This window comes from Pristis pectinata, chromosome 27, assembly GCF_009764475.1.
Source record: "Pristis pectinata isolate sPriPec2 chromosome 27, sPriPec2.1.pri, whole genome shotgun sequence".
NCBI classification, from domain to species: domain Eukaryota; kingdom Metazoa; phylum Chordata; class Chondrichthyes; order Rhinopristiformes; family Pristidae; genus Pristis; species Pristis pectinata.
This window is the reverse complement of record NC_067431.1, coordinates 15,802,792-15,815,154: the sequence shown is the minus strand read 5'-3', so window position 1 is coordinate 15,815,154 and position 12,363 is coordinate 15,802,792. Positions and strand designations below refer to the sequence as shown.

Sequence of the window (12,363 nt, the reverse complement as noted above, 5' to 3'; positions counted from 1 at the left end):
GAATTACTAAGACTGGCTTCACCACCTGTACCTGAAGTGAAAAATCTCAAAGTTCCTATTTGCCTGACACTGTGATTTCTGCTGGAAAGGGTTTGTGTGAACATAAGAAGATAGACCTGAGAATATTTGTGATGCAACTATGTAGTCAAATTGTTGGACAACAACAGTTACTGAGAGAAGTGCGAGATGAAAACAGTTCTGAAGAAAGATTCGCACCCAAAAAGTTAACTTGCTGATTCTCTCCTGAAATGCTGATTGATCTTGATCATGTTTCCATAATTTTCTGTTTTGTATGGTAACTACTACCCTGGAACTACATGCCATCAACAAGTCAATGCCTGTAAAAGGAGGGAAACAGGGAAAACTGATGCAGAAAAATTTAGTTATGTGATAAATGAAATGGGAAAAAACGGATCAATTTCAGGAATAAAGCTTTTAAGTGTTCTAATACCTTGTTAGTGAAATGGTGTACGAATGACACAGCAGCGCTTAGAATTGGTGTGTAGAACCTACCATTTGTACTTTGCAATTCTTGGTTCATAACCTATTTACCTCGTACCAGTCTTGTAGATTGTTATCGGATAAGTCGAGTTCAGAAACATGCGAGCAGAAGGCAGCAATGTCACTTTCCTCTCCAGCTGTGTTAATTCCACAACCATCCAGCACGAGGATAGCTGGAAGGTTTAGACGTGCTAAAGGAAACATATGATCTGCTTAATTCTGAACAAAGAAGAATGTAAAAGACCAGCTGTAACCGATAATTATTTTGCATTTTCATTCGCAATATTTTCCCCCATACAGACAAAAAATGAGAATGAGGACATTGCTCTGTTAATGATCAACTTGTGTCTTTTCAGATACCAGTCTGCACGCAAGGAAATCATTCCTTACTTCAAGACCACAATAAATTCAGGCAACCCAAGTACACAAGGACCAATACACCTGCAAGCAAGAATTCGGACAGATTTATGTTAACTTGTACTTCAGAGTCAATTCATCAATTTAGTATATTAAAATGTTGAATTTGCTAAATAATGGCCAGTTACAGGCATTTTTGATCATGAGAAGCTTAATAATATACATCAACTGTACTGTAGGTTTATGAATTAAAGCCCTCCTAGGTTATCTCATATATACCAGTACTACCATGAGGTTCAGAATTTGACCTCCAAGTCTCCGATGAATCATCATCACTGACAATGTTTCCACTAGCATTAACAAAATCTCTAACCAACACCGAACTGCTACTAAACATCATGGAGAGAAAAATCACTGTTAAGATTGGTAAACTTTTTTTTGAGCAGGACTAAAAATAATTAGAAATGTGCTTAACATACTTTGGATTTACGCATCTAAAACTTAAAGATGATAATTGCTGGGCCATCCCCCGTGTTATAGCTACAAAGGTATGGATTTCTTCATAAAATTGGTTGAAGATTCAACCTTGGTGATCTACCCATCTACCAGCAAAACACACGCAAAATGCAGAACCTGAAACATCGACTGTTTATTTCCCTCCACAGATGCTGCCTGACCTGCTGAGTTCCTCCAGCATTGTGTGTGTTGTTCTAGATTCCAACACCTGCAGAATCTCTTGTGTGGCAGAAAAATACATTAAAAAAAGTCAAACTTGTGCTCTGAAGTTTATCAGACCCTTGATGCATAAATACACATAGGATTAACAGTTCGAAAGCTTCCGACACTTTAAAAATGTGTGAGCAATCTCATGGGCTTACTCTTCATCACCACCATTTAATTTCAGGATCTCAGAAGTAATAAATGGGTCATACTCAGTAAGAAAACAAGAGCTGAGTTTTGGAGAAAATATAAAGGCTCACGCACCTTTCACAGGTGAGCCCTGGGGCCCAGCGGAGATGTGGATGCCAATACCCATTCCTCGTCGATACGGGAAGTTTTCTGGGCTGTACTTCTCACAAATAACCTCAACAAAACTACGTCCACGTGTGTCACTCATCTTCCAATCGTCAAGAGCAGTCTGCAGACTGTAGAGACAAAAAAGCTTGTTGGTTAAGTTACTTCTAAGTTTATTAGTGGAATAGAAGCAAAGTATTAAAATAAGACCAAGTTGTGCTTAATCCATGTTTGTACTTGTTGGGTTGGGCACATAAAGCACCCAGAACAATGATGGAAATTATACAATTTATTGAAGTTGTTAGAAATTATGGAAGATTGTCTAACCCAAGCCGCAATGCTGAATGTCTTTTCTCTTTTGCATTCTGCAGGATATGTTCGGGTGTAAGTGAATATTGGAATTTCATTTCATTAAGTAAACAGAAATAATTTATTAACATCAATTAATTATTTCACTCAGAGTCTAGAAGAAAGTAAAAAAAAAATTAAAAGTCTTAAGACAATTAATTCCAATCAGCTCATTCATTTGTATTTCTAACATTTTGAACAACTATTCTTTATCATGCATTTCACCACATCTACATGGCCATGTCTCTATTATGGGATGTTTTCATGTATTCAACATGCTATAAAATCTCCCACAAAAGAAAGTTTGCACGCTGAAGAATCCTTCATTTCAGTAGAATGCTGCAGCACAAAATATATTAGTTTTGAGAACAACTATACCTTTGCAAATAATTAGGTACGAACAGGGGCAATGGATATACTTGGACCCTGAGAGTGGAAGTCCCACAGAGCAAAAGCAACTGATTAATGAGCAAACCTACATCAATGACAAAATACCTAACAACCCAGGCAAATCTAGACCTTCAACACTGGGGAAAAAAAGATGTTATTGGCGAATCTAATAGATTATGAGATGCTTAAGTAGATAAAAACAAAATCAATAGTGAAAATCTAAAGATAGGAAATGCTAGCAATACAGATCATTAACACTTCAAACATCTTTAACCTTTCAGACAAGATGATTTTTAAATTACAAAATGTAGAAGAATTTTACTTCTGTGGAAATAATGAGGTACTGGTAATTTTTTTCCCCAAAAAGCTGAACAAGGTAAAGAACTTGCATTTATATAGTGCCTGTCATGTCTTCAAGATGTTCTAAACTATTTTAGAGACTGGCATTCTTTGGTGGGCCAAGGCCACCAAATTAATATTAAGGCATTTAGTTTCCAATTATTTGACAAGAGGACTGGCAGGTCATCAAATAAAAATTGAGAAAATGCCCCATTTAGAAGTTTTTGAATTCCATAAACCAAATCAATTGAATTTGACATTTTTCTATCTGTTGCTAAAGCCACCAGTTAAAAATAGGAAGTTAACAGATTCACTTAAATCTATCTTTACACACAAATCTTCATTATAAGGAAAATACAGTTGATAACTACACTCATACAGAAATGCGTAAACATGGCTATTTGATTTTCCCAACTGCCCATTTATAAATTGTGTTCAAATCTTCAGAAAATGTTCAGAAATATATTTTTGAGATATTGGGTGGGATAACCAGATAACAAAAGTAGTATTAAGGAGGTTAACACCTTAAAGTGGATAAACGACAGTCCTAAATGTAATATATCCCAAGATGTTTAAAAAAAATACACAGGAGGGAATTATAGAGCCTCTGACAATTATCTTTCTACCATCCCTGTCTACAGCAGGGTTGCCAGAGGATTAAAGCACTTTTAATATTGCACTGTTGTTCAAACAAAAGAGTAATTAGAGCCCAATTAAAGTTCAGATTTTTGGAATCAATGTTGGGGGAAATACAAACCTTCATTTAAGGCATAGATTAGTTAAGCATAGTCAATGGTATTATTCACTGTGCCAAATACTAGCATAGCAAGAAATAGGAAGATAGTACAGTTGAATGCATGGCTAAAGAGCTGGTCTAGGAGGGTGGGCTTCAGATACCTGGATCATTGGACTCTCTTCCAGGGCAGGTGGGACCTGTTAAAGGAGGACAGGTTGCCCCTAAACTGGAGGGGTACCATATCCTTGCAGGAAGGTTTACTAGGGAGGGTTTAAACTAGTGTGGCAGGGGGCTGTGAATCAGCACAGCAGGTGGAGAGATTGAGAAGGTAGAGGTTAAGCCAAGCAAGTCTAATAGGAAGAACAGGCAGGACCAGGTTAATGAACACAGTGGGACTGATGGCCTGAAGTGTACATTTTAATGGAAGTAGTATAAGAGGTATGGCAGATGACCTTAGAGCCTGGATTAATACATGGAACTACAATATTGTAGGCATTATAGAAACTGGGTTGAGAGAAGGGCAAGACTGACAGTTCATCATTCCAGGGATTAGATGTTTTGGAGGTGATAGAGAGGGATGCAAGAGAGGTGGGGGCATTGCATTACTGATTAGGGAGAATGTCACAGCTGCACTTAGAAAGGACATCATGGAGGGCTAATCCAGCGAGGCCATATGAACAGTAATAAGAACAGTGCAATCACCATGATGCAGTTAATCTATAGGCCTCTAATTAGCCAGTGGGAGATAGAGGAATAGATAAGTAGGCAGATCATGAAAAGGTGCAAAAACAACAGGGTTATTGTAGTGGTTGATTTTAAATTCCCTAATATTGGTTAGAACTCTCTTAGTTCCAGGGTCTTAGAGGGGGCAGAATTGGTAGGTGCATCCAGGAAGATTTCTTGAAACAATTTATAGACAGTCCAGGGAAGGGTCTGTACAAGACCTTGTACTGGGGTATGAGCTGGGCCAAGGTTTTGAAGTCCTTGAAGTTTCAGTGAAGGAGCATTTTTGGAACAGTGACCATAATTCTATAAGTTTTAAGATAGTCATGGGTAAGGATAAGACTGATGCTCAGGTGAAAGTGCTAAATTGAGGGAAGGCTAATTACATAGTATTAAAGCTTGAACTAGGGAAAGTAGATTGAGAGAGGTTGTTATCCATATCTGACATGTGGGAGTCTTTTGAAGGGATAGCTGGTTAGAGTTCAGGACCTGTGAGGATGAAAGACAAGGATGGCAAGGTTCAGAACCTTGAATGATAAGGGATACTGTAAGTTTAGTCAAAAAGAAAAGGACACATATTCAAGGTTTAGGAAGCTGAAATCAAACTAGGCCCTTGAGGAATATAAAGTAGGCAGAAAAGAACTTAAACAAGGAATTAAGAGGACTCAACGGGGCCATGGAATGTCCTTGACAAGGAGGATAAGGGAGAATCCCAGGATTCTTATATGTATATTGGGAGCAAGGGAGTAGCTAGGGAAAGGGCGGGCCCACTCAAGGGCAGAGGAAATTTACGCATGGAGCCAGATGAAGTGGGAGAGGTCCTTAATGAGTACTTTACATTGGTATTCACCAATGATATGCACACCAATGATGGTAAGATCAGAGGGATATGTTGATATTCTAGGGCATGTTGATATTAAGGAAGCAGTGGTGTTGGGCGTCTTGAAAAACATCAAGATGGATAAATCCCCAGGGCGTGATGGAATCTATCCCAGGATACTGAGGGAGGCAAGGGAGGAGACTGCTGGGGTTTTGACAGAGACCTTTGTATCCTCTTTAACCACAAGTGAGGTCTGAGAAGAATGGAGAATAGCCAATGTTGTTCCTTTGTTTAATGAACAGCGAGAGGGATAATCCAGGAAATTATGGGCCCATGAACCTGACATCAGTGATAGGGAAATTATTGAAGATTCTTCGGAAGAGGATTTATTCACGTTTGGAAGAGCATAGATTTATTAGAGAGAGGCAACATGGCTTTGTGTGAGGGATGTCCTATCTCACAAATTTAATCCAGTTTTTATTTTGAGGAGGTGATGAAGATGATTGATGGGTGTAGGGCAGTGGATGTTGTCCATATGAACTTTAGTAAAGCATTTGATAAGGTCCATCATGACAGAAGATTAAGTTGCAGGGGATCCAGAGTGAGTTGGTAAATTGGATACAAAATTGGCTTGGTCATTGAAAGCAGCGGGTAATGGTGGAGGTCTATGAACAATGGTGTTCCGCAAGGATCAGTGTTGGGGACCTCGTTTGTAATGTGTGTTAATGATTTGAATGAAAATACAGGAGGTCTGATTGGAAAGTTTGCAGACAATATGAAAATTAGTCGAGTAGTGGATAGTGAGGAAGGTTGTCAAAGGATACAACAGGATATAGATCAGTTGGAGATATGGGTGGAGAAATGGCAGATGGAGTTTAATCCGGACAAGAGTGAAGAGCTGCATTTTGCAAGAGGGAAGCATTCGGTGAATAAGAGTACTGATGTTCAAATGGATCTTGGGATGCAAATCAATCTCTCCCTGAAAGTGGCAACACAAGTGGATATGGTGGTAAAGAAGGTGTATGGAATACTTGCCATTATTGGCCAGGACATTGAGTATAAATGTAGGCAAGTCATGTTGTAGCTGTATAAAACCTTAATTAGGGTACTTGGAGTTGTGTATGCAGTTCTGGTCGCCACACTATAGAAAGTACATGGAGGCTTTGGAAAGGCACAGAAGAAGTTCACCAGAATTGGAGTGTTTAAGGAGAACGTGGAGAAACTTAGAGGGGTGACCTGATAGAAGTTTATAAAATTATGAGAGGCATGGATGGGTAAATAGTCAGAGTCCTTTGCCCCCAGGGTGGAATTGTCAAATAGTAGAGGGCACAGGTTTAAGGTGAGAGGGGGAAGGTTTAAAGGAGATGTGCAAAGCAAGTATTTTTTTTATATAAAACAGAGTGGTAGGTGCCTGGAACACAACTCCCAAGGGAGGTGGTAGAAGCAGATATGATAGCAACACTTAAGAGGCATTTATACAGACACATGAACAGGCAGGGAATTGAAGGATATCGACCATGTGCAAGCAGATAGAATTCGTTGGATTGGTGTCATGGTTGGCACAGACTTTGTAGATCTAATGGCCTGTTCCTATGCTATATATTCCATGTTCTATGGAATTGTTAAGGGAAGGTTGAATTTTTTTAAAGGCGCTATCAAGGAGGTTTTGATGAAGGAAATGAATCTTACGTGGTTTACATGGATTTTGGCAAGGCTTCTCAAGCTTTTGACAAAGTCCTGCATGGCAAGCTGGGCAAGAGTGGCAAATTTGATCTAAAACTGTCTCAATGTCAGTCAGCAAAGGTAATGATTGATGGTATTTTGGATGGCTGTTACCAGTAGGATTCCATAAAGTTCAGGATATGATTCCTTGCTTTTTGTTGTATGTATGAATAATTTAGACTTGCATCCAGCAGCCCTGATAAAGCAATTTGTAGACGATATAAATTTAGCTGTGAGGTTAACTTCAAATGCAGGAGGATATAAATAACCTGGTCAGTTGGGCAGCAAAGTGGCACATGGAATTTTATGCAAAATGTAAAGCATTTGGTGATGTACAGCTAGAAAACAGTAGAATATACAATAAATAGAAACCAATACAGAAATGTGAAGTATATGCCCTTGGATCCTCAAAGGTAGCAGTTGAGATGGATATATGGTTGAAAAGTCATGCACAATGTAGATCAAGCTATAGGCTGAAAATACTGCAACAACTGGGAATCTCTCTTGCACCCAGGAACAACTGGTACCTACTGTAACATCCAAGTATAATCTGGAGGAATGCCATTGCTGGGCTCTGGGCAGCATCCTCATAGCGAGGACAACTGGAGTAGGAGGTGGTGGTTAAAGAATGAAAAAGTTGTTTAAAGAAAAAGGAAATCCATCTCTGGATGGCTGACAAAATAACCCCTGCAAACAGCAGCTCCTTAATAGTCAGGAGCAGGCCTTGCAATTGGAAACTTAATACTTCACGTAAAATTTCCAAAGCAGCAGATAATTTTTCATAATACAGATATTTTACTGGAAGAAATTTTTAGATATTGAACTGATTTTAAAGACTGCTGTGGAACAGGTAAAGTATCCCTGAAGGGCATTTTAAAGAATCTTCTTTAAAAAAAAGCTTTTAAAAAGAATTATACAGTTGAAAACAAACAATGTGGCAAACAGAACCAGTTGGTGGGCAAAGTGACTTGAATTCAGCAAAATCTATAATCCTCAAATGATGCTGGCCAGCATCCAAACTACAACTAAGAATTATATTCTAATATGAACAGTAAGTAACAATAGAAATAAAAGAGCACAAAATAGGTGAAAGTATTTCATGGTAAACCCTTCCCAATAGCCTACAACAGTTGAGGAAATACTGACTGAATCCAACTGCTTAAAAACCAAAGGTCTGAAGTGCAAGCTCTTATTCCTAGCCCAAGAGCGACCACACAAAGGGAAATTTTAATGTGGGAACTTTTTTTTTACAGAGGAGATGTAAAATATTAACCTATGATTGTAATGTTCAGAGACCAATCAAACTGATAGATTTTTACTAATGATAATCTTAAAACTGTCGAGTCTACAGATTCTCTCCGGAATGGAATCTAACAGGCAGAACGGTCAGGTCTCCAAAGGCAACCAGAGCACAACAAAAAAAGGACTCAGCAGTTAAATGAACCTTCCTTGGCAGAGCACACTATTTAACCCAAAGAGAGGATGTGCTTCTCAAACAGATTTTGGAAGTGTTAATCCCCCATTCATCTCAACTTCCAGTTCTTGTTACAAGAAACCATTCTTGTAATCCCACGGTGCACAACCTTTTTTCACATCACACAATATTCTTGTTTGACATCTTGAACAGTTTGATCAGCAAACCCATTTTCTTCATTAGCACTTCACTTAATTTCCAAACTTCCCTCAAAGTCTTGCCATCCTCTTTCCTTATCACCAATTCACACATGTGGATTGCACAATACCTAACAATCAGCCATATAAAAAGCCTTTACTTGCATTTAGCCATTAATGATCAATGGTGATAGACTTGAATCCTTTCTGCTTTTTCTCAGTTCAAGTACAATTTTTACTTTCATTTTTTTCTATCAGTAAATAGTGCCATTATTGGTATAAATCCAGCTCTCCTGAACAACTTAGAGCCTTTGTCCAACAGACTGCAAAGTCAACTGCTCCGAGAACTGAGAACAGAGCAAGATCCATTCAATGTCAGATGAGCTCCATACCATTACAGTTTTATGTACTCTATGTGTGATCTCTGCTTCCTTTCTCTACACTTCAATGTATCAAAGATCAAAACCAGTTTCTGGAGAAGAGTACCTCCAGTATAAAATGTGAATATACTTAAGTTTGAAAAGAACTTGACATTAGGCATCTTGTTTTTTCAGCTGCTCTAAGTATTTGGAGACGATTTGCAAACTAAATCAAGTGGAGAATCCAAAATACCTGGTGGAAAATCCAATTAGACGATGGGCAAATCTTTATCTCCAATTGACTCCGCTTCCTTCTGCACTATGGGTTGTACCTTTGCCTCTGAGAACAAGTCTGCAGCTCTTGCACTGGAAGAGACAGATTCAGGTACAGATGACAGCAGCATCGTAACCACACCTGTCAGCACAGCCTATGGTACCACCAAAGGAATAAACTAAGCAAGGCAAAGCAGTGTGGAAAGAAGACACTGTCAAAAAAAGACAGATAGGTTATGGCAGAGCTGAGAAGTGATTATTTTGCATCAGTCTATTTTTTGGTAGATGATGCTCAATGTTCCAAATAGGATTGGGTCTGTATTATTATTAAAATTATTAAAGAGTATTGTAATGTGGACAGGGTTAGAAACTAACACTTGATGTGACTCTTGGTTCACATATCCACCCAAAGTTGATTAAAGGTACAGGATAAAGATAACTTTGTTGAGACTCGTGCCCACATCTTCAATAAATGGATGGGCAATGGGATAGATCCCTTAAACCGGCAAATGGCTTTTCCAAAACAAAGCCAATCATGAACCAAGGAGCTTCAAGTTTATTAGTTTGATATCCTCTCTAATGAAAATACTAGAAAGGATTTAAAAATATGATCTCTATGGTCACTGGGGCTTGGGGTTAAGGAAACTTAGAAACACAATAAGAGAACTGCTGGGATTCGAGGGCCTGAGTAAAAGGGAGAGGTAGGGCAGGCTTGGACTTTATTCCTTGGAGCGTAGGAGATTGAAGGGTGATCTTATAGAGGGGTATAAAATCACGAGGGGCATAGAGTGAATGCACTCAGTCTTTATCTGAGGGAAAGGGAACTAAAAACTAGAGGGCATGGGTTTAAGATGAGAGGGAAAAGATTCAACAGGAACTTGAGGGGCAACTTCTTCACACAAAGGGTAGTGTGTGTATATGGAAAGAACTGCCAGAGGAAGTGGTTGATGCAGGTACAATAACAACATTTGAAAGACATTTGGATAAGTACATGGATAGAAGGGGTTTAGAGGGATAAGGACCAAATGCAGGCAATAGTTTGGTGGGCACCATGGTCAGCACGGACAAGTTGGGCTGAAGGGTCTGTTTCCGTGCTGTATTACTCTATGGCAATTGACTTGAAACAAAAAGCTCAAAAGAATTAGAAATTTTCAGGACATCACAGAAAAGGGAAATCCTACACGGTCTTGGGGTATTGATAAGGACGCAATCAATCTCAGTCTTAAGGCTGTGTTTTGATCGCCAACCCCAGATACTCTTCCACAGCATACCCAACCCCACTTTCAAATGTGCAGGTGTCCACCAACCCCTTTGCCTTCCTACTCACCTTCTTCCCATCTCTTGTCCTCTCCACAAACCATCCCCTCCCACATCGTCCATCCTTATGCACTCCACTCTATTTGCCCACCTTCTGCCTCCTTGTTCGCCCCCCTGCCTTCTCCTCTCCATCCTTGATGTCCCCAATGATCAGCATCTACTTTGACCCTTGTTTCCCCGAATAGCTCCGCCCAGCGTCGACCTCCTCCTCTCTCTCTTAACCCTTCCTCGCCCCTTTGATTTCTCCTCGACCTTCTTCCATTGCCCTCTCCCGGCTCATTCCCCCCCCCCCCCCCCGGTAACAACTTGACACCTTCCTCCTCTGCTCTCTTCGGGCCTGTGCCGTGGCCCGGCCTCTGCGCCCTGCTCCCTCCGGGCTGTGGTGTCACCAGCGTGCCCACCCCATCCCCGGCGCGGTGCCGGGAGTTGCCCCCACTCGCCCTCAGCCGCCGGTGTAGAGCCGCTCCAGGCCTCCCCTCACTCACCCTCCCGCCTCCGCTCCACGTCTGTTTTGCTGCCGACAGCGGCCGCGAGAGCGCGCCTCCCGAGAGCGCGCCTGCGGAGCTGACGTCACAACATCTTTCAGGAAACACGTGATTTGCGTAAACAGCAGCGGCACGTGACTAGCCCGCGGCATCACCATAGCAACAGAGGCCTAGGCACAGACTGGATACTGGGCGGCGGAAGATTGGGGGTGGGGGCTTTCCCGGGCTGCCAGCGCTGGGTCTATCGCGCATCTTTTCATTGAACCCTGTCCTGGTGACTAAAGAGGAGGCCCCCTCCTCTTTACCCACTAACTGCCTCCACAAAGCAGTTGCATTGTGCACAGACTGATCCCTGGAACCTGCAGAAATATACACCCATGGTAACCGGTTGTACTAAACAGAGAGTGATGCCCTTCCAGTTGTTTTAAGTAGACAGATCAATGATAGTCCCCACAGACTGACCTCGCAAAGAGTCACATTGTCTGGAAGCTGACCTTGCAATGGGCATGTTGTCTGCAGACTGACTTTGAAATCTGCAAACTAACCTTGCAATTGTTTGTTCATGAGGTGTGGATGTGGCTGACACTACCAGCATTTACTGTCCATCCTTAATTGCCCCTGAATTTATGAAGTAGGTCAGGGCTCACAGATGTGCCAATACATATAAAGGTGGCAGATTTATTTCCATGAAGAACATCTCTGAACCAGATGAGGTTTTGTGACAAACTTTCTTTCTACTAATTTCAGGTTTATATGCTATGGTGCATTTTGAACGTGCTTCTAGCTATAAGTAACTGAATCACAATAGTGTGGACAGTGGATTATGTTCTCGACAGTGCATCAAATGGCTTTGCAATTTACAGGAGACAATTAATTTAAAATGTTAACTATTTTACTTCTTCCACAGATGCTGCCCAACCTAACGAGTACAGAGTTTTGTTTTTGTTTCAGATTTCTGGTAACCACAGTACCTTGCTTTTGCAATGAACCAAATCTCCTGCAAACTGAATTTACAATGGTTTGCATTATCCACAGACTGACATCACATAGGATCATATTATCAATGAGCTTGTTACCTTTACAAAGTCCTTGGTGAATGGGCTGAGCTTCAGTTTTCAGAATATTTTTGAATATAGTAGTGCAGGAAACAAAGATAATATTAGGCATTGGGATTTATTTCTAGGAGGATTGAATTGAAAATAAAATGTACAGCAAACATGTGCCAAAGATTGGTCAAACCACATTTGGAAAAGAGGAGCAGATAAGCTCTTAAAAAAGAATTTACAAGGTCGACACCAAAACTGTGAGGTTGCATCTGTCTATGGGTGGACAGGCTAACTGGTTATTCTTATGAAACAAAGCAGCCAA

At 40.5% G+C, this 12,363-nt stretch overlaps 1 protein-coding gene across 3 annotated transcripts in view; it reads right to left on the bottom strand.

The window, feature by feature from the left end:
- Positions 1-11,094, bottom strand: part of tbcelb (tubulin folding cofactor E-like b) — a 50,896-nt gene extending 39,802 nt beyond the window's left edge. The window contains exons 1-4 of one of the 3 annotated variants that reach the window (XM_052040152.1): positions 10,996-11,094; positions 9,174-9,286; positions 1,843-2,003; positions 553-692 (exon numbers count right to left, since the gene is read on the bottom strand). In XM_052040152.1, the coding sequence (XP_051896112.1) occupies positions 553-692; positions 1,843-1,975 (273 nt within the window). In that variant the 5' untranslated portion in view covers positions 1,976-2,003; positions 9,174-9,286; positions 10,996-11,094. Of the gene's footprint in view, positions 1-552; positions 693-1,842; positions 2,004-9,173; positions 9,406-10,995 lie in introns of all 3 variants that reach the window. The other 2 variants (XM_052040155.1, XM_052040151.1) reach the window with 2 other exon arrangements.
- Positions 11,095-12,363: the final 1,269 nt, after the last annotated feature.